The sequence below is a fragment of the Muntiacus reevesi genome, chromosome 8 (assembly GCF_963930625.1).
Source record: "Muntiacus reevesi chromosome 8, mMunRee1.1, whole genome shotgun sequence".
NCBI lineage: Eukaryota > Metazoa > Chordata > Mammalia > Artiodactyla > Cervidae > Muntiacus > Muntiacus reevesi.
Genome location: NC_089256.1, coordinates 43,704,877 through 43,726,993, shown reverse-complemented (window position 1 = coordinate 43,726,993; position 22,117 = coordinate 43,704,877). Strand labels below are relative to the sequence as shown.

The 22,117-nt window shown below is 42.5% G+C and overlaps 1 protein-coding gene across 3 annotated transcripts in view; it reads left to right on the top strand.

Moving 5' to 3' along the window:
• The window catches only part of GPR156 (G protein-coupled receptor 156), a 109,410-nt gene that overhangs the window by 81,547 nt on the left and 5,746 nt on the right, over positions 1-22,117 (top strand). For all 3 annotated transcript variants that reach the window (XM_065943553.1, XM_065943552.1, XM_065943554.1), the window contains 4 exons: positions 4,124-4,249; positions 5,301-5,396; positions 7,904-8,140; positions 14,920-15,078. In XM_065943553.1, coding sequence (XP_065799625.1) covers positions 4,124-4,249; positions 5,301-5,396; positions 7,904-8,140; positions 14,920-15,078 — 618 coding nt within the window. The remainder of the gene's footprint in view (positions 1-4,123; positions 4,250-5,300; positions 5,397-7,903; positions 8,141-14,919; positions 15,079-22,117) is intronic.

Below are 22,117 nucleotides of genomic sequence, written 5' to 3'. Positions count from 1 at the left end.
AATTGCTTTGTTTTTATTCAGTCGCTAAGTCGTATCCGACTCTTTACAACATCATGGACTATAGTATCCAGGCTTCCCTGTCCTCCACTGTCTCCTGGAGTTTGCTTAAACTCATGTCCATTGGATGGCGATATCATCCAACCATCTCATCCTCTATCACCACTTTCTCCTCCTGCCTTCAATCTTTCCCAGCATCAAGGTCTTTTCCAATGAGTCAGGTCTTCGCATCAGGTGATAAATAACTCTATTTAGAGATAATTGACATGCAATGAACCGCATTATTTAAAGTGTATGATTTGATATATTTTGACATGTGTATACACTATGAAATGTGGGTTATAATCCGCAAGTCTCCTCATACACCCTTGTCATCTTCCTCTATTGTCGAATTCTTATATCCCCCATTCCTGTACCCAGGCAACCATTGACCTGCTTTCTGTCACTGTAGATTAGTTTGAATTTTCCAGAATTTTATATAAGTGGAATTATACAGTGTGTATTTTTATCTTTCTTCTACTTGGCCTAATTATTTTGAGATTCATCTGTGTTGTTACTTGCATCAGTGGTTCTTTCCTTATTATTGTTGAGTAATTTTTCAGTGTGTAGATATAACTGCAGTTGGTTTATCCATTTACCTATTGGTAGGTGTTTGGATTTGTTTCCAGTTTGGGGCTATTAAAAATAAAACTTCTGTGAACATTTGTGTATGAATCTTTGTGCACACATATCATACTTTCATTTCTCTTCGTTAAAAACCTAAGCATAATGTGGCAGCCTGGATGGGAGGGGAATTTGGTGGAGAACGGATGCACATACATGTATGACTGAGTCCCTTTGCTGTCCACTTGAAGCTGTCACAATATTGTTAATCAACTGTACTCCAATATAAAATAAAAAGGTTTTAAAAAAAACCAAGCATAGAGTGATTAGATCATATGGTAAGTATATGTTTAACTTTTAAAGAAATTGCATGACTGTTTTACAAAGTGGCTGTATGATTTTACGTTCCCACCAATAGTATATGAGTCCCTTTCCTCCACTTCCTTCCCAACATTAGACTTGGTTGGTATTTGTGTCAGTCATTCTATTAAGTATGTGCAGTGGAATCTCACTGTATTTTAATTTCATTTCCCTGATGCAATGTTGAGTGTCTTTTTATATGCTTATTTGCCATCCATATATCTTCTTTGGTGAAGTATCTGCTCAAATCAATCACCTGTTTTTTAATTTAGTTGATTTTTTTTCTTATTATTAAGCTTTGAGGGTTCTTTTTACATTCTGGATATAGTCTTTTATCAAATATATGATTTGCAAACATTTGCTTCTAGTTTATGGCTTTTCATTCACTTACGAATGTCTTAAACAGAAGAAATTTCTAATTTTGATGAAGTTCGGTTTCCTACTTTATTCTTTCATGGATCGTGTTTTGGGTATCAGACTTAAGAAACTTGCCTAACCCAAGGCCTCAAAAGTTTTTCTTTTATGTTTACTTCTAGAAGTTTTAAGAGTTTTTTTTTTTTAAATGCAGGTCTATGATTCATTTTGAGTTAATTTTGAAATATGATGTGATATATAGATTGGAGTCCATTTTTTATGTTTGGATATCCAATTGTTCTGGCACCATTTGTTGAAAAGACTCCTTTCTTCACCAAATTACCTTTGCACCTTTGTTGAAAACTATTTGTCCATAGATGTGTATAACTACTACTAGACTCTATCTCATTGATGTCATTGTTTGACACCAATACCATATTATTGTAGCTTTATATTAAATCTTGAGTTAGGGAGTATTAGTTCTCCCTCAATGTTGTCTTGGCTAATCTGGGTTCTTTGAATTTCCATATAAATTTTTGAATCACTTTGCCAATTTCTGCAAATTTCAGCAGAGATTTTGATTGAGATTGTATTGAATTTGTAGATAAAATTGTGGAGAATTGACTTCTTAACAATGTTGTATCTTTTAACCTATAAACACAGCATATTGCTTCATTTATTTAAGTCTTTTCTAATTTCTCTCAGCAATTTTTTTGCAGCTTTCAGTGAAGGTCTTCCATATCTTTTATCAAATTTATGTCTAAGTATTTTATATTTTTCTGATATTATACATGTTACTGTTTTTTATTTCACTTTACAATTTTTGTTGCTAATATATATATAATATTAATACAATTGATTTTTTAAGCTGATCTTACCTGCTGCAGTCTTGCTAAATTACTTATTAGTTCTAGTAGCTTTTGTGTAGATTCTATCAGATTTTCTGCATAGATGACCATACCTTCTATAAAAGACATTTACTTTCCAATCTCTATGATGGCACTGACTAGAAACACTAGTACAATGTTTAATAGAAGTTCCTTGAGTTGTTCTTGATCATATGAGGGAAACATTCATCTTAGTCAAAACTAATGTTAATTTTGTTTTATCATAATGTTAGCTTTATGTTAGATGTTAGCTGTAGTTTTATTGTAATGCCCTTTATCTAATTGGGGAAGTTCTCCTCAATTCCTATTTTATTGAGTTTCTATAAAGAATTAATGTTAGATTTTGTCAAATGTGTTTTCTGTATCTGTTAACCATATGGTTTTTTCTTTGCTCATATGGTGAATTATATTAAATAATTTTAGAATCTCAAACCAATCTTGCATCCCTGAAACAAGCTCCACTTGGTCTTTGTGTATTATCCTCTTACATTGTTAGATTCAGTTTCATAAAATTCTGTTCATAATATTTATATTCATTTCTTAAGGTATGTTGCTCTGTAGCTTTCTTTTCTTATAAAATCTTCACCTGGTTTTGGTAACAGAGTATTCGTAGAATAAGTTGGGAAGTATTCCCTCCAATTCAATTTCTGGAAGAGTTTGTGTATAATTATATAATTGGCATTTACTTATAGCATAAGTATTTTACAGTGGTATGCTTCCATTTCCCCATCTTCCAATCTTTGTGTTGCTTTTACATATGTTACAAGCCCCATACAATTGTTATTAATTTTTGTTTAAACAATCTGTTACATATTAAGGATATCTAAATAGTAAATATCAGTCATATATTTTTCTATGAAGTTAACATTTCCAGAGCTCTTGATTTCCTTGTATATTCACCTATATTCATCTGATATTTTTTCCTTTTGCTTCAAATTTATCTCGCATTCTCATGCAGGTGTGCTAATGCTGAATTCTTTCAGCTTTTATCTGAAAAAGTCTTTATTTCACCTTTGTTTTTGAAAGATACTTTTTCTGAGTATAAGATTCTAGGTTGAATTTTTTTTTTTTCCCTTGAGTACTTTTGAAGATTTCCACTGTTTTCTCACTTGACCTTGTGTCTGAGGAGACATCTGATGTCTTCCTTATTTTTTTTCTTCTATACTTGCTGTGTCATTTTTTGCTGGTTGATTTGAAAATTTTCTCCTTATCACTAGTTTGGAGCATTTTAATTCAGCAACTGATTTGTTTTTCTTATAAACACCATGAATCATGTAACTAGTTGTGCTTCCTTCTTTTCATTGGTTGTCAAAAGTGCAGAATTGCATTTCTGCCCCAGTTCTTGAAGGCTATGTGCTCTCCTCACCAGAGCATTCATCATAATTCTCCTTATTATCTATTTTCCCTAATGTTTTTCATCCTATTGCTATATACATTTTAAAATTTTTATTTTTCTAACCACAAAAATAACACAGTCTCTTTGTATTAAATCAAATGATTCAGATATGTTTGAAGAAAATGCTAGTAGTCTCTCCTCCACCACCATCATCTTTCAGTCTGACCCTCCAGATTAATGGTTGTTCATAGTTTTATATGAAAGTTTCCACATCTCTGTATGTGCTTGTATAAACATATTTAGAAATAATAGTGTATTTATTTTTATAATATTGCTTGAATCCTTCGCTGGAAAGTCAGTATATGCAAAGGGCAAACAAATGAAAACGATGATATGAACATAGAATCACTGAGTACGTTTCATGTCTGTATCATCTTTCTTTTTTTTTTTTTTTGATGGCTGGCTTTGAAGTCCATTTGGAAGATTAACCCAATAGCCTTTAGCTCAGAGTGCATAGAACACTCTAGACTCCATTTGTTGTATAGCCAGTGAGCAAAGGAAAGTTATGACCTTGACTCTTTTGCAGATAATCAAAGACCTGCAGCTTCTGGGGTTGGTGGCAGCCCTGGTGATAGCTGATGTGATCCTGCTCATGACTTGGGTGCTGACTGATCCCATCCAGTGTCTCCAGATTCTCAGTGTCAGTATGACGGTGAGAGACCCAACCCCTGGAGAATCTAGTTCCTGAGCTGGAGGGACTGGCTTCTGTGAGTACACAGAGGTCATTCTCCCAGGATCATTTACTGTGTGGACATCCTCCCAACAAGAAGACAAATGACCCCAAGAGGATGGCGAGTCAGGAGCTGTGGCTGCCCTGAACACCTGCCCCTTGTCTGCAGGGTCTGCTGCTACTCCCACTACTCCTCCCACCCCAAGTGTTCTGCGGCATCTGCTGAGATGTCAGCACACAGGAATCTGCCTGGCAGTTAACTCCACTTCCACATTATCAATAATGAGACTTACAGAGTTTCCTTACCCAATTGTTGAAAGGTAAACGATTCTGAAGTGTTCTTTGGAGTCAGTCAACCCTGGTTCAAATCCCAGCTTTACCACTTACCAGCCATGTGACCTTGGGAAAGTTATTTAACCTCTCTAAGTCTCATAAGTAAAGAATTTACTTTTCATAAGTAAAGTAATTCATAAGAATTTGCTTACTTTCCTCATAAGTAAAATGGAGATAATAATACTAATACTACCTATTTCATAGGGCTGTGATGAAGATTAAGTGAAACAGTACAGGTAAAGAATTCAGCTGTGCTCAGAACATAGTGTTTAATTAATAGGAAGCATTATGTCTCCAGCCTCACAAAGGAGCTGAGGAATAGTGGGATCCTGATGTGCAGATTCAATACTGAAGTTTCAACTATTAACAAATAGCAGGAGCAGGACATGAAATAATTTGTGATTTTTCTGCACTGATTTGAATCACTGTGGTAGTAAAGCACATAAGAGGAGTAAGCCCTCCTGGCCCCAAGTATCCACATGTCAGCCCAACTTGGTTTTCTTTTCCTCTAATTCAGTTACTCTCATTTAGATTCTAATGGAGTCACCTAAGTTAGTTTTTACATATTAAAGGAGCTGTAGAGGAGTTCACAATCTAGAATGTGTACAAAGATCAGCTGTGTATATGTGTTCCAGAATGTGTACAAAGATCGGCTATGTAACTGTGGGTGCCCTCAGTCCTGACCCTATGTCCCTCCTAGGTGACAGGGAGAGACGTGTCCTGCTCTCTGACCAGCACACACTTCTGTGCTTCCCGGTACTCCGACATCTGGATTGTTCTCATTTTGGGATGCAAGGTTGGTAACCTTATCTCCTTGGGATGCTATCTCTCTGTTACCAATAAATGGATATGAAGAGGAATTACAGGAGTTAATGAGGGGATTCATGCAGAGTCTGACTCAGTCCCTTCCTAGCTGACCCTGAACCTCATTTAACCTCTTTGAACCTCGGTTCCCTCATATGTAAAACGAAGATGATGTACCATCATCTCAGAACAGTTGTGAGTTTTGAAAGGGTTGATGCATGTTGAGTTTTCAACCACTCCTGGCCCATAGTAAGAGCTTAATAAATGAGTAGATGTTTTATTATTAGTCTTCCACTGCCCTCCCCTCCCCCCCCCCCCGCAACCCCCAACAGTTCTGAAAGCACAGTGCCTCTCTGGTTCTTCAAGCCCCTGTGGAAGAGCACATCCTCCCTGGCACAGAAACTCAGCACTTCCCCCATAGCAACTCCCTCTGCAACTCAACTTGATTTATTTCTCCAGTGTCTTTTATGTAATCCCATTTCCATTTTATTTTACTGCAATATATTTCTATATGACAAAGAAAGAAAGGAGAAAGAGTGCTGAGCATCAGGAAGCTGACTAAGCCAGGACCCCATGGGCTCCCTGGTCGACAAGCAGTTCCTGTGGAGGACCTCAAATCTGCACATTAAGTCCCCCAGCTCCCCACCCAAGCCTGCCAACTGCCCTCTATCCCACACTTCTCAGCAATGAGAGCGAATGTGAGTCACTCAAACATGAGTCCCGCACATATAGATGCTTTATTCATACCTCATTATTTTTTGTCAAGGATTTTAATAGAGTTAAAACATTTTAATAAAATCAGATTTGAACATTTCAAAACCATAGAGTTAATTTTACTCACCTTTGATTAAATTGCTAATGATATAACTCTGCCGAATGTCACCTGATCGTGTCAGTTATCCAGAAGTCAGGCCTTACCGGCCAGCTGATTGGTATGTCCTCTAGTCATTGAAGATCTCAGGGTGGCCACAATTGGGCCTTTGGCCCCCTTTGGACACTGAGCATTTTGGGCATCCAGATGACATATCTACTGAGCTGACTCCTTCACAGCAGGCAAGCAGTTGTCTTAGGGCCATCCTTACAGATGGAGGTGGTCAGGTTGTGTGATTTCAGGATCCCTAGCAGGTAGCCTGCTGATACCTGACCTTACTTTTATTATTAGTTCTCCCTCTGAATCCCCATCATCCCCACCCACTTCCTCCCCCATGGCATCTTCACATTATATATCATAAAACATGGATATTTGGGAACTTCCCTGACAGTCAGTGGTTAAGACTCAGCTCCCAATGTAGGGGGCACGAATTCAATCCCTGGTCAGGGAAGTAAGATTCTGCATGCCTCATGGCATGGCCAAAAAACAAAAATAATACAACGACAAGAAAAACATGGGTATTTATATGCTTGCCTTAAATCTCCCAACCACACTGAACTTCTCAAAAGCTAGAACCATGACTTCCACTTGGCAACACCATTTCCCTCCCTACGGCTACCCCTAGCATGGAGCTTTGCCCCTAATCAAGCAGATCTATATATTGAATCTATATATTACATATTATTGAATCTTTATGTCATTTATTATTGATTGAAGCTTTGATTTCTATTTAAATGTAGCTCCTTATAGGAGAAGCAGCACTTTAAGAAGATGTGAGCCATTTTCTGTGTAGTACAAATGAGAAATCTGAGAGCAGGTTTACATTTATGACAAAGAAGAAAGAGTAGGGCCCTGGGCTCCTGGGGGCGGGGCAGGGAACGTCACAAAGAGGGTGAAGCGTATAGATGAGGCTGTTGCTGCCTGTGCCTGTCTCCCGGTCCTGTCCAGGTCCCAGCCAGCCTTTGTTCTCTTCTTTTTTCACTCTCCATCTCCCATAAATACCCACTGGCACAGAGCTGCTAGTAGCCTATAGAGATCCTTTGTGTAAATCAGAAAACGGCATCCCTCTGGGCAGATGCAGTCTTGCAGGTGCAGGGCTTGGCAAGCAGATGGTGCCTTTGGGAAAATTAGAAAAAAGAGCCCCTTCCTTTGGCGCTGCCCCTGCCATGGCACATGCTTGACAAGTGGACCACAGGGCTAGTTCAGCCTCTGCACGCCTCTCTGCTCCATGCAGTGCAGAATCATGCAGTGGATCCAGCATGGTGCACCCACTGCCCGCCCAGTGCCTGGCAGATGGCTCTGTGGGGCTCCTACCCACCTGTACCACCCTGTCTTATACCTCATCCTGGAAGAGTCCTGTCTGATAGTTGACTTGCTGACCTCCAATAAACTAATTCTCAGAGAAGGAGAGGAAAATGAAATTTACTAAGCACCAAGAGGTGAAAGGGGGACACTCTGAGAGTAGTCCCTTGTGCTATCTTAGTCAGTTCTCCTCATAGCAATGCTTTAAGGTAGTTATTATTATTTCCTTTTTTACAGGTGAGAAATAGGTCCCAATTCTATTGCTCTTTGGCCCCACGCCTGGTATTTCACTTCTCTGAACCTCTGGTTCTTCTGTCCATCTCCAGGGCCTGCTGCTGCTATATGGGGCCTACCTGGCTGGCCTGACTGACCACGTCAGCTCTCCTCCTGTAAATCAGTCTTTAACCATCATGGTTGGGGTCAACCTTGTGGTACTGGCTGCTGGGCTGCTTTTTGTGGTCACCAGATACTTGTACTCCTGGCCCAACCTGGTCTTCGGACTCACGTCTGGAGGTATCTTTGTTTGCACAACTACAATCAACTGCTTCATCTTCATTCCCCAGGTATGCTTTAGAGAGAATTTGGAGGACCAATTCACCCCATCATTCCAGAGACTTCTCTGGGCATGATAGATTGTTCACTTTGTTTCCTAGTGAGAGTTTTTAGGTGCTTTTGATTAGAGAGTCAGAGGGAAGGTGGGAATCCTAGTGAGCTGGCTCCCTCTGTTCTTCTCTCCCCAGTAGGCAAGGAGGGCGGACCAGGGTAGCCAAGCAGTGGCACCATTTTCATGTGAGGGGTTGCCGCACAGACTTGCTTTTCTACCCACCCTCCAGGCCACTTCATGCAGCCCCAGTCCTCCTTTCATCTTTACCACTGAGCCAAGGTAATGACACCCTCCCTTCATCTTGATGATGTCATTTCTTTTACTAGCCTGGAAATGAGGAACCTTTCCTTCTTTTCTGTTTGCAATTGCACATTCACCAAGAAAAGCACGTTTGGATCTTTATGCAATTTAAAATGCTTTTTCTTTCTTTTTATTAGAGGAAAATACAGAACATTCCTTTTTACAGTAAGGAAAAATAAAAACTAAATTAAAAATGTGTTTCTTATTATGAGGATTAAGAAAAAAATCAAACAAGGGAGGAAGATAGAAGGAGAAATATCCAGAGGGCAAAGAGAAAGAAAAGGAGTCAGAGAGAGACAAATGAAGGAATCCATAGACTGTGAAAGGAAAGTGATGTTAAATTACTCACGCTATGCCCCAGGGTACCACTGAGCCATGGTCATCCACGTTAATGAACTTGGCATTAGGCACTTTTCCTCTTTCCCTTCTGGTTCTCTTTATCTTCCTCCTGAGGCCTCCCTCATCCCACAATTCCCTCAGGATCCCATCCTGATACCCTTTGCAGCTTCCAGTTGTCCATGAATGACTTTTCCATGAGGGAGCTAACCGGTAATGAAAGTGTTGGCTGATGCAGGGTTACGGTGTATTTATAAAAGGGAAGCATGCACTTTGAGACATGATAGTGTGAAACAGGCAGAGACCCTTTGCTCTTCTTCCCTTTCATAAATTCTCCTTAAAATACTCAAGAGAATAAACAAATACAGAAAAATCTGTAGGCGTAGCACTAAAAATCAAGGATGGGCATTGCTTCTGAGCAAAACACTGGAGGAATTTTTGCTGAATCTTAATGTTATCAGAACTAGACTAAAGGAACCCATTGAGATCTGGGTGTTATTTGTCTGGGATGTAGCAGAAAAGGGCTATGAAAAGTCAGGTCTGTTCTTCCTTGGGCCATGGGTAAAAGAGTGGGGAGACTTTTGGAAAGCTTATCCCTTAGGCCCTCAGGTCAACATTGTTGATGGGTAACCCATCCATTGCCAAACCCTTTCTTCCTAGATCACCTCTACTCAATAGGCTGAAAGAGCTAAACACTTACTTTGCCAGCCTCGCTTATAGCTAGGTGTGCCCATGTAACACAGTTTTGAACACTAAAGTTTTCCTGGAAGGCTTCTGAGAAAGATTTTGCTTTCCTAAAAAAGCTATGGGTGTTGTTAGCATCACCTCTCTTCTGCCTTCTCCCAACCTTGAATGTTTGTGATGCTTGGTGCTATGGCAACCATCTGGTGATAATGAGGGAAAAGCCAAGAGAATGTATTAGTATACCAGAAAATAATAGCTTTCCCCATGTAAGACTGTAAACTCAGGGGGAAAGAATCTATGAAGAGATTCTGCAGCTCACAAAAAGAGGACCACAAATTTCTGAAGATTTAGAGAAGCTCCCTTCCTCCAAAGTAAAATAGAAAGTTTTCAGAGGGTATCTGATTAGTCTTGTCAGTAAGATTCAAAGGTTATTGCCTGTCTTTGACTAAAGCAAACCATCAGGAAAGGACATAATCTCAGATCATGAAATATTGAATAAGGATGAAAAGGATTGTGTGTAAAAGCACTGAATAGGCAATAGGACATGGCAAAATAATGAATTAGTGGCTTAACTTAAGGAAACAGAAAACAAGGACACAGGAAAAAAATGAGAGAGTAGATAAGAAAATATGGAGAGCAGATATGATTTGATGATATGATTATGAGATGATCTAGAAATATGATTTAGAGCTAACAGGAGTCTCTGAAAGAGAACAAGATAATTTAGAGCAGAAGTAATCACCAGGGAACTATTAGAAAAAAGCCTTCCTGTTCTAAAACAAAACCTCTATCTGAAAACTGAGTGAATCAGTAACCTCCCTGATGAGGCCCTATGTAGGTTTCTCTCTCCACGCTAGCCTCTGCTCCTCTTGCTTCCTAACCCTCAGACATAAGATTTCCACCTTCAATAATGTGTTTAAATCCTCAACCCCTAGGAACATAGTGGAATAGAGCTGCACTTCAATCTCATACACAGACATAAAAATGCGGGATGAAGTTCAGCTTGGAATCAGACTTCCAGGTTTAAACTAAGAACAAGCGCTTAATTTGTTGAAGTGGGAGTGGAAATGGAATTATTGGGGCAGGTGAACCAGAATTTGGCAGATAGACTATGTTGGCCTTTCTCTTTCCTTCTCTATCTCAGTCCTTCTCACTGTCTTGAGCTTCCTTTCTCATACTCTATCTTTTCTACTTTCTCTCTCATGCTTTTTCCTCCTCTTGAACTGAGCATGGTCTGAAACTAAAAAGTACGTTTTATAGTCTATTGTATTTTAGGTTTAGGATGTAAATTGTTTCTCAAAATGTAAAAGTAATGAGGTTTTTCAGGATTTTTGTGTGCCCCTGAATTGATCTTCCCCTCTGACTTGGTGGGGGCTTCCTTACAGCTCAGTTGGTAAAGAATCTGCCTGCAATGCAGGAGACCCCAGTTCAATTCCTGGGTTGGGAAGATTCACTGGAGAAGGGTGGCTTCCAACTCCAGTGTTCTTGGGCTACCCACTCCAGTATTCTTGGGCTTCCCTGGTGGCTCAGCTGCTGAAGAATCCGCCTGCAATGAGGGAGACCTGGGTTTGACCCCTGTGTTGGGAAGATCCCCTGGAGAGGGGAAAAGCTACTCATTCCAGTATTCTGGCCTGGAGAATTGTATAGTCCATGAACTGTATAGTCCATAGGGTCGCAAAGAGTTGGACACAACTGAGTGACTTTCACTTCACTTCACTTCTGACTTAGTGGCCTTTGGTTGAAGATTCTCCCTGTGAGACCTGAGACTGGATATTCCCAGGACTGTAGGACGGCTGAGCAAATTTGGAGAAGTGTTCAAGGAGAGCCACATGGGAGGCAGAGGGAGGGAGTAGGAAAGTGTCCTCCTTGCTCCTGAGCCTTGAGCCTGGACTGTGATGGGAGATAAACCAGATGTAGACTGTGAACCAGGCAAATCAAAATGATTGGCCAGAGGGAACCTGGAAGAAATACCCCATAAAACTAACTCAAACTGTCATGAGGGTGCCACTCAGGGACTCTCCCTCGGAGTCTGCCTGTGTCTCTATCCACACATACTATACTCTTTTTCTCTTAATAAATACTTTACTTACATCACTACTTTCTGTCTTTGTGGAAATTCTTTTCTGCAAAGCTGAAGGGCCAGGGCCCTTGTCATTGACCACTGATCTAGTGGCTAGGATCTGGTGCTTCACTGCTGCAGCCCAGCCTCAATCTCTGGCTGGGAGCCCAAGCTCTGTTCCAAGCCATTGCAGGCCGAGGCCACCCTAGATCAGGATTTATGAGGACAGAGGCATAGACTCCTCAAGGGCAGATAGGTGGTGCTAGAAAGCTGGATGACGTGACTGAGGAGGCAAGTGGACCAAGTAGCATTCTCCACAGGCCCTCAGGAAATGCCTGAGTGTTTATGCCAAACACTGAGGTCATCACCAGCAGTGAGCCAGCCTCTACTTTTGTGACTTAAATGTGACCCATCCTTCCAACCACCGCTGTCCCCTCCCTCCACCTTTTGAGAGGCAAGTGGGTCCTGAGATAGGACATTATTTTATCTTCTAGACCCACAAAGTGTTTCATCTGCTCCTCCAGGAAGTTACTTACAACTTTCTACTCTGCCTTATATTCTTCTGTAAATGTCTCAGCACCCTTAGCAGACAGATGAGCTTTTTAAAGGAGAGCTCCTTCATTTGTTCACGTATCTGTCCATCCATGTATTAACTGTTGGGAACATGCAGTTAAACATGGCCTCAGTCTAGGCCTAGTTGGGAGCAGATGTGAAATGATTAATAACACATGAGTTAAGTGTTTAAGGATGTTACTCAATGCCAAGGAAGGGGTGCCCCAGCCTGTCTTGAGAATTTGGTGACACTGCCTCAGAAGATGATGTGCTTGGGCCTCTCTTGAAGGAGGAGTCAGAGTTCACAGAGCAGACTGGGGAAGGGTAGTGGGTGGCACTTCCAAGGGGGAAACCCTGTGACAGAGGCAGCAAGGTGTAAGAGAGAAGAGGCGTTTGGAACACCACAAGTCTTTGCTCTTTTCAAAGCACAAATTCAAACAAGGGTAAAGTGGCAGGAAGTGAGAGAGGCAAATGGGGTGAATGTCCAAAGGCCTGGGTGCACCCAGTTAAAGACCTGAGGCTTAATCCTACTGTTTTGGTTTCCTATTGCTGTTATAACAAACTCCTACAAACTGAGGGCCTTAAGCAATACAGATTTAATATCTGATAGTTCTGGTGGTCAGAGTTCTGACATGGGTCTTATTTGGCTGAAATCAAAGTGCTAGTGGGTCTGCTTCTAGAGGCTTTGGGAGAGAATCTGTTTCCAGGCCTTTTCCTGCGTTCTTCAACTCACGGCTCCTCCCTCCATCTTCAGAGCCACAGCACAACAAATTCGGATCTCTCTGTCACATCTCCCCTCCTGCCTCCCTCTTGTAAGGACTTTTTAAATTACATTGGACCCACCTGGATGATCCGGAATCTCCCCATCTCACAATTTTAAACTCAATAACACTTGCAAAATTCCTTTTGCCGTATAAGATAACATATTCTCAAGTGCCTGGGAATGGAAGGGAAACATCTTTAAGGAGACATTTTCTTCCTGCCACACCCACAGAGCCCAGATGCTGAGAAAACAAGACTGCCTGTCCTGAAGGAAGGGCCATGGAGAGATCCTGAAATTGTGACCTAAGGGTCATTTATAGCCATACTTCAGAAATCCTCAGGTTTTAAGGACTAGGACCTTCACAAATGGGGGATTAAGGGGGATGAGATTGGAGGGGCAGGGGCCTTTAGTCAGGGGCACCCTGACTTCACCCAGCCAGCTTAGGGTGAGACATATCAAAAGTCTTGGAAGTATCCTTACACAAATGTTGAGCAGCTCCTCTAGCAGCTCTGCAGGGAAGGCTTGGGCTGGAAGTGCTGGGGGGAGAGAAAGGAAAAGCTAGGCAGATGAGGGGCCCTGAGGGACCACAGAGATACTGTGACAATGCCAGGGCCAGTGCTAGTAGAGCAGCGCTGAAGGTCAGTGCCACCCGCCCACAGCCATAGAGTGACCCTGCAGTGCTGGGCTCCAGTAACTCCTGAGCTGAGTGGTGAGATGACAGTGCCCTAGGAATGGGGCCTTCAAGAAGGGCATCTGACAGAGCAGGTTCCTGGACTGACCCAGCACAGGTCACATAGACTCCTGATACCATGAAGGACTCATGCTGAGTTAACAGGGGACCCAAGAGGACTTAGGGAGAACATGGTATTGAAATTGATGGTGGGATTTAGAATCCTATCTGAGACTTATGAAACTTACTTACCTTCCACAGTCAGAGCTCAGTAAATGATGAGCAAGCAAAGACATCCCAGGATCCCTGGGAGGCTCCCTGCAGACCCCTCAGCATCATTTCTAGAGCTAACGTACCAGAGTGTCCAGAGCCCGTCACTGGGGCCCTTCATTATGAGAATTCCTAGGGGAAAAGGAGATACCTCCAGCCCTGTGGGCTCCCCTGGTAACAAGTCACTGGCATTCACCAGGAGTGTCTCAGAGGCTCAGAAGCATAGCCCTCTTAGCTAATGTCCTCTGTTCAGCCCCATGCCTGTTAAACTAAACCAACCTATGCATCCATAGACCAGATCTGAAAAACATTCCCCAGGACCCTCACAGTTGACCATCTGTCTTCATCAGCTGCGTTGAGAATGTGCAATGTGGCACAGCAACCTGGTTACAGCCGTGACTCTGCTACTAAGTGTAGTCATGGGGACCTAAACAAGTCAAACTCCTTCTGGGTCTTTCTTCATTTGTCAAGGAAAAAAGATGGTCAGATCACAGACCTAATATTCTGTCATTTTTATTGATTTTTGCTGACATTTGTGGTTTTCTCTTTGTCTGAGCTTTGATACTGATTTGGGTTAGAAGTCCTCAAGATGGAACTGGGCTTTCAGTGGCAGTAAGCACAGTCACTCAACAAATAAGAATAATGAAGAACAGCTACATACAACTAAAACCAGCTTCATTTGAAACCTATGGTGTTTAGCTTGCTTAATCCTGTTATAGCTCCTGAACTTTGGGTTAAGAATGTGAATAAATGAAAAAAAAAAAAAAAAAAGAATGTGGCCCTAGAACTATGCCTCAGCCCTGGTTTTCTCTGACAGTCCAGCAGTGGGTCAGTTAGTTGATGGGTGCAGCAGAGATTGTTCTTTTTCATCAACCTGTCATCATCTTCCTTTGGCATTTTTTAAACACTATAACCTTAACATTCTCTAAACCTTCTGTTATTGCTGTTTGTGAACTTGCCAGAGTAAAGTACACTCAGGAGAGAATAATTTGTCCATTTGTGTGTCTGTGACGCTGTCATTCCTTGGTGTTTTTGAGAAAGAGTGAGAGAATGTGTTTCTGGGTGTGTAATTAAATAAATAACATGTGTTCTTTTCTCTAACAGCTGAAGCAATGGAAGGCATTTGAAGAGGAAAACCAAACAATCAGACACATGGCCAAATATTTCAGCACTCCCAGCAAAAGCTTGCACACCCAGTATGGTGAGGAGCAGAATTGCCACATTAAAGGAGAGAAAAACTCCATGGAGAGACTCCTCACAGAAGTAAGCCAGACCCCTGCCTGCTGGCTTCTCTAGAAAGAACTCCAGTCATGCATTGGTGGGCCCTAGTTGCCTCATTGCTAACATTCCTTGTCTTTCCATTTCTCCAATTCCTGGCCATCCTGGTCTCCCTTCAGATCAATTCAGTTGCTCAGTCTTTGTGACCCCATGGACTGCAGCACGCGAGGCTTCCCTGTCCATCACCAAATCCCAGAGCTTATTCAAACTCATGTCGATCGAATCGGTGATGCTATCCACCATCTCATCCTCTGTTGTCCCCTTCTCCTCCCACCTCCAATCTTTCCCAGCATCAGCATCTTTTCAAATGAGTCAGTTCTTCACATCAGGTGGCCAAAGTATTAGGGTTTCAGCTTCAGCATCAGTCCTTCCAATGAATATTCAGGACTGATTTCCTTTCGGATGGACTGGTTAGATCTCCTTATGGTCCAAAGGACTCTCAAGAGTCTTCTCCAACACTTCAATTCAAAAACATCAATTCTTCGGTGCTCAGCTTTCTTTATAGTCCAACTCTCATAACCATACATGACTACTGGAAAAACCATAGCTTTGACTAGACGGACCTTTGTTGGCAAAGGAATGTCTCTGCTTTTTAATATGCTGTCTAGGTTGGTCATAGCTTTTCTTCCAAGGAGCAGGTGTCTTTTAATTTCGTGGCTGCAGTCACCATCTGCAGTGATTTTGGAGCCCCCCAAAATAAAGTCTGTCACTGTTTCCATTGTTTCCCTATCTATTTGCCATGAAGTGATGGGACCAAATGCCATGATCTTAGTTTTCTGAATGTTGACTTTTCAGCCAACTTTTTCACTCTTCTCTTTCATTTTCATCAAGAGGCTCTTTAGTTCTTCTTTACTTTCTGCCATAAGGGTGGTGTCATCTGAGGTTATATATCTGGCATATCTGAGGTTAATATTTCTCCTGGCAGTCTTGATTCCAGTTTGTGCTTCATCCAGCCTGGCATTTCACATGATGTACACTGCATATAAATTAAATAATCAGGGTGACAATGTACAGCCTTGAGGTATTCCTTTCCTGATTTGGAATCATCTGTTGTTCCATGTCTAGTTCTAACTGTTGCTTCTTGACCTGCATACAGATTTCTAAGGAGGCAGGTCAGGTGGTCTGGTATTCCCATCTCTTTCAGAATTTTCCACAGTTTGTTGTGATCCACACAGTCAAAGGCTTTAACATAGTCAATAAAGCAGAAGTATATTTTTTCTGGAATTCTCTTCCTTTTTCTATGATCCAATGGATGTTGGCAATTTGATCTCTGGTTCCTCTGCCTTTTCTAAATCCAGCTTGAACTTTCTGGAAGTTCACGGTTTACTTACTGTTGAAGCCTGGCTTGGAGAATTTCGAGCATTATTTTGCTAACGTGTGAGATGAGTGCAATTGCATGGTAGTTTGAACATTCTTTGGCATTGCCTTTCTTTAGGATTGGAATAAAAGCTGACCTTTTCCAGTCCCGTGGCCAAACTTGCTGACATATTGAGTGCAACACTTTAACAGCGTCATCTTTTAGGATTTGAAATAGCTCAACTGGAATTCCATCACCTCCACTAGCTTTGTTCATAGTGATGCTTCCTAAGGCCCACTTCCTAATGCAGTTGACATCACATTCCAGGATATCTGGCTCAAGGTGAGTGATCACACCATTGTGGTTATCTGGGTCATGAGGACCTTTTTTGTATAGTTCTTCTGTGTATTCTTGCCACCTCTTCTTAATTTCTTCTGCTTCTGTTAGGTCCATACCGTTTCTGTCCTTTATTGAGCCCATCTTTGCATGAAATATTCTCTTGGTATCTCTGATTTTCTTGAAGAGATCTCTAGTCTTTCTCATTCTATTATTCTCCTCTATTTCTTTGCATTGATTACTGAGGAAGACTTTCTTATCTCTCCTTGCTGTCCTTTGGAACTCTGTATTCAAATGGGTATCTTTCCTTTTCTCCTTTGCCTTTAGCTTCTCTTCTTTTCTCAGCTATTTAAAAGGCCTCGTCAGACAACCATTTTGCCTTTTTGCATTTCTTTTTCTTGGGGATGGTCTTGATCCCTGCCTCCTGTATAATGTCACGAGCCTCTGTCCATAGTTCTTCAGGCACTCTGTCTATTAGATCTAATCCCTTGAATCTATTTGTCACTTCCACTGTATAATCATAAGAGATTTGATTTAGGTCATGCCTAAATGGTCTAGTGGTTTTCCCTACTTTCTTCAGTTTCAGTCTGAATTTGGCAATAAGGAGTTCATGATCTGAGCCACAGTCAGCTCCCAGTCTTATTTTTGCTGACTGTATAGAGCTCCTCCATCTTTGGCTGCAAAGAATATAATCAATCTGATTTCGGTATTGACCATCTGGTGATGTCCACATGTAGAGTCTTCTCTTGTGTTGTTGGAAGAGGGTGTTTGCTATGACCAGTGCATTCTCTTGCAAAACTCTGTTAGCCTTTGACCTGCTTCGTTTTGTACTCAGCTTCTTCTGCATTCAAGATCCCCTGGAGAAGGAAATGGCAACCCACTCCAGTACTCTTGCCTGGAAAATCCCATGGACCAACGAACCTGGTAGGCTACGGTCCATGGAGTCGCAAAGAGTTGGACACGACTGAGCGACTTCACTTCACACTTCACTTCTTCTGCATTACTGGTTGGGGCATAGACTTGGATTACTGTGATACTGAATCATTTGCCTTGGAAACGAACAGAGATCATTCTGTCATTTTTGAAATTGCAACCAAGTACTGTATTTCAAACTCTTTTGTTGACTATGAAGGCTACTCCATTTCTTCTAAGGGATTCTTGCCTACAGTAATAGATATAATGGTCATCTCAGTTAAATTCACCAATTCCAGTCCACTTTAGTTCACTTATTCCTAAAATGTGATGTTCACTCTTGCCATCTCTTGTTTGACCACTTCCAATTTACCTTGATTCATGGACCTAACATTCCAGGTTCCTATGCCATATTTTTCTTTACAGCATTGGATTTTACTTCTATCACCAGTCACATCCACAACTTGGTATTGTTTTTGCTTTGGCTCCGTCTCTTCATTCTTTCTGGAGTTATTTCTCCACTGTTCTCCAGTAGCATATTGGGCATCTACTGACGTGGGGAGTTTATCTTTCAGTGTCCTATCTTTTTGCCTTTTTATACTCTTCATGGGGTTCGCAAGGCAAGAATACTGAAGTGGTTTGCCATTTCCTTTTCCAGTGGACCACATTTTGTCAGAACTCTTTACCATGACCCGTCCATCTCAAATGGCCCTACAAGGCATGGCTCATAGTTTCATTGAGTTAGACAAGGCTGTGGTCTATGTGGTCAGTTTGATTAGTTTTCTGTGATTGTGGTTTTCATTCTGTCTGCCCTCTGATGCATTAGGATAAGAGGCTTATGGAAGCTTCCTGATGGGAGAGACTGACTGAGGGGGAAACTGAGTCTTGTTCTGATGGGCAGGGCCATGCTCTCTAAAATTTAATCCAATTTTCTGTTGATGGTGGGGCTGTGTTCCCTCCCTGTTGTTTGACCTGAGGCCAAACTGTGGTGGAGGTAATGATGATAATGGCGACCTCCTTCAAAAGGTCCTGTGCATGCATTGCCTCACTCAGTGCTCCTGACCCTGCAGCAGGCCACCACCGCCAACCCATGCCTCTGCCAGAGACTCCTGGACACTCACAGGCAAGTCTGGGTTAGTCTCTTGTGGGGTCACTGCTCCTTTCTCCTGGTTCCTGGTGCACACAAGCTTTCCCTTCAGTTCAGTTCAATCATTCAGTCATGTCCAGCTCTTTGCGACCCCATGGACTACAGCACACCAGGCCTCCCTGTCCATCACCAACTCCTAGAATTTACTTAAATTCATGTCCATAGAGTTGGTGATGCCATCCAACCATTTCATCCTCTGTCATCCCATTCTCCTGCCCTCAATCTTTCTCAGCATCAGGGTCTTTTCAAATGGGTCAGCTCTTCACATCACATGGCCAAAGTATTGGAGTTTCAGCTTCAACGTCAGTCCTTCCAATGAACATTCAGGACTGATTTCCTTTAGGATGGACTGGTTGGATCTCCTTGCAGTCTAAGGGACTCTCAAGAGTCTTCTCCAGCACAATTCAAAAGCATGAATTCTTTGGCACTCAGCTTTCTTTATAGTCCAACCCTCACATCCATACATGACTACTGGAAAAACCATGGCCTTGATTAGATGGATCTTTGTTGGCAAAGTAATGTCTCTGCTTTTTAATAAGGTTTCCCTTAGCAGCAAGCAAAACCTCAGCATTTCCCCAGCCACTGCTCCTGTTGCTGACCCTCACCCACTTCATTCATTCATTGGACAGATGTATGCCAGGCATTGTGCTGAATGCTGAGGAACAAAACAGTCCCTACCTTCATGAAGCTCACGGTGTAGTGGAGGAAATAGAGACTGATCAAGTAGCCATACAGTTATAAATAGTGATAAGAATTATGAAGGCAAGAAACAGAGTGAGAAGAAGGAGTAGTGAGTGGTGAGGATAGAAAAATCTAATTTAGAGTGGTCAGAAAAGACTCACTGAGCTGAGAGCTGAAGTTAACTATAGATTGGCCAGGCAAAGAGTGCAGGGGAAAGCATTCCAAGTGTGGGGAACAGCACTGTAAAGTCCCTGAGTAGTAGTGGGTGCTGGCTTCTTCTGTATGATACATTCTTTCTTTACATAGTATGGTGCCCTTGTTTCCAAGATCCTCTGGGGTCCTTTACTATCTTTTCCAGGTGCCAACTAGAAATCTCTGTCATCCCACCAACCCAGAAAATTAAGAAGTATCTAAATATGGGGAAGAGAATGAATAGAGCCTTTGACTATCGTAGTAGCGCTAAGTGGGGAATAAGGCAGCCCCTAGTCCTTCTTTCTTCTGTTCTTGAGCCAAAGTTGGCACCTCTCCCAGAACTGGGCAGAGTGGTGTGGGCTTGAAGAAAGCACATGGGAAAACTTGAGGCTTCAGTGCCTCAGAGAGGAGGCATGGGGCCCAGAGGAATTTGTAGTTTTTTTCACACTAACTAAATTATATTCTATATAATTTTTTTAGTACAGAACATACCTGGGTAATGCTACTTGGGAAACTACACTTTTTGGTATTAGACTGACACTTGGGTATCAGTAGTCCCTGTGCAAAAGAATGGTGTGATGGGACCTACAAAATGCAGCCTGTGAAAGAATTCAACTCCCCAGATCCTTTCAGTCTTTCACACCATTCCCTCTGTTCTGGACCATTTTTATCCATCAGAGTATACTTCATGTCTTTACTATTTATGAAGCAGTTAGGACCTTTTTTCAAAGCCAGATTGCTTCCCACCTGGCAAGGAGTAGCATTGCCATTGATACTCTGAAGTCTTCAAAGAAGCTTTTTTTTTCCCCCAGCTAAACAGAAGGCCAGAAACTTGGCGAGAACACCCAGCATGGTTTTCATTCACAATCAGCTCATGTTGGAACAGCCAAGTGGCCTGACTCTTTAGCCTTATGGTAATTTGTGACGTGCTTTTTGTACTCCTGCCATCCTACCCTGTTTCCCACGCAGTGACTGAATCTGCTGTATCCAGAAAGATGCCTTGAGTCTGCAGGGGAAGAGCCATAATAGGGAGCAGATGCTTAGGCAGTAAAATGCTGGCCTCCTGCCCCTGACTTTCCACACCTGGAACATGTTTCCAGAACAGGCCTGAGAACCAGCAGCGCATCCCAGGGCCCTGTGGCAGGCCACGAGAGGCTCCAGCATCTGCATCCCCAGCTTCAGTACTGCCCAGGACATAAACACAGGAGTCTCTCTTGCCTCCTTGACTCCAGTTTCTTGGCTGCACTTCCCTCCTCTGCAGCCCCTCTGCCACCCTGGTGTCCTCCTACTTTCCCATGGTCTGAGTGGCTCATCTTCTCATTCTTCCCCCTCTTCCCTGTGGCTGGGGTCCCCAGAGGCTGTTTGGGGCAGCATCCACCCTCAGTTCCCAGGTTGTGTGGAGGCCAGCAGGTAAAACCCTCCCAGAGCCAGAGGGACTTCCCTCTACATTCTGCAGCAGAGGAAATTCACCTATTACTTTTCTTCCTTGAAGCACAGAAACAAGAGATTCCATTTCTCCCTGTGGCCTGCAGCCTATGAAACATCCCCACAGATGTTTTGCTTCCCTGGGTGTGCCAAAAGTAATTGTTAATAAGCTCATTTCAATGCAGCTGCCATGGTCTGTCAGATTTTGGTCTCACAATGGCAAACCACGCCTCTGATTAGTATGCAGCCACGGTGAAAACAAAGTTCCACTTCCTTTTCTGTAAGAAGGGAGATTTACTGATTAGTTTGACTGTTTCTAAATCTGTCACCAGCCAGCTTCAGATGTTTGGTTTGCTGGAGAAGAGTATTCCTCCCGATCAAATGTTTATACTGTTTTCTTATACTGTGACAGGCTTCCCAGGTGGCACAAGTGGTAAAGAATCCGTCTGCCAGTGCAGGAGACACAACAGACATGGGTTCGATCTCTGAGGTGGGAAGATCCTCTGGAGAAGGAAATGACAACCCACTCCAGTATTTCTTGCCTGGAAAATCCCGTGGACAGAGGAGCCTGGTGGGCTATAATCCATGGGGTCACAAATAGTCGGACACAACTGAGCATGCACATGCCACTCCATACACTGAGGAATTTGTAAATAAGGCACAGGAAGGCAGCACAGTTTGCTTGCTGGGGCGGTGGTCATCAGCTGATGGCTTCCTCCCAACTCTGAGAGGCGGCGGAGGCCTCCTGAAACCAGCCTGAGAATGTGGGAGGTGGGCTTCACAAGTCAGGGCTGGTGAAAAGAAAGAGAATTGGGGTACCTCCAGTGCAACCAGCACAGCCACCCCCTCAGAGAGATACCTGGCACCACCCAGTTATCACGAAGAGCCTGAGTGAATGTCTTCCTATGACTCACTCACTCTTCTCCTGGCAAGTCCTTGAATCACCTATGTTTCCCCGACAACACCCAGCCCTCACTGCTCTGCGCCTGAGAAGGGTGAACAGGCAGTCAGGCGCTCTGCTACAAGTCCTTCCG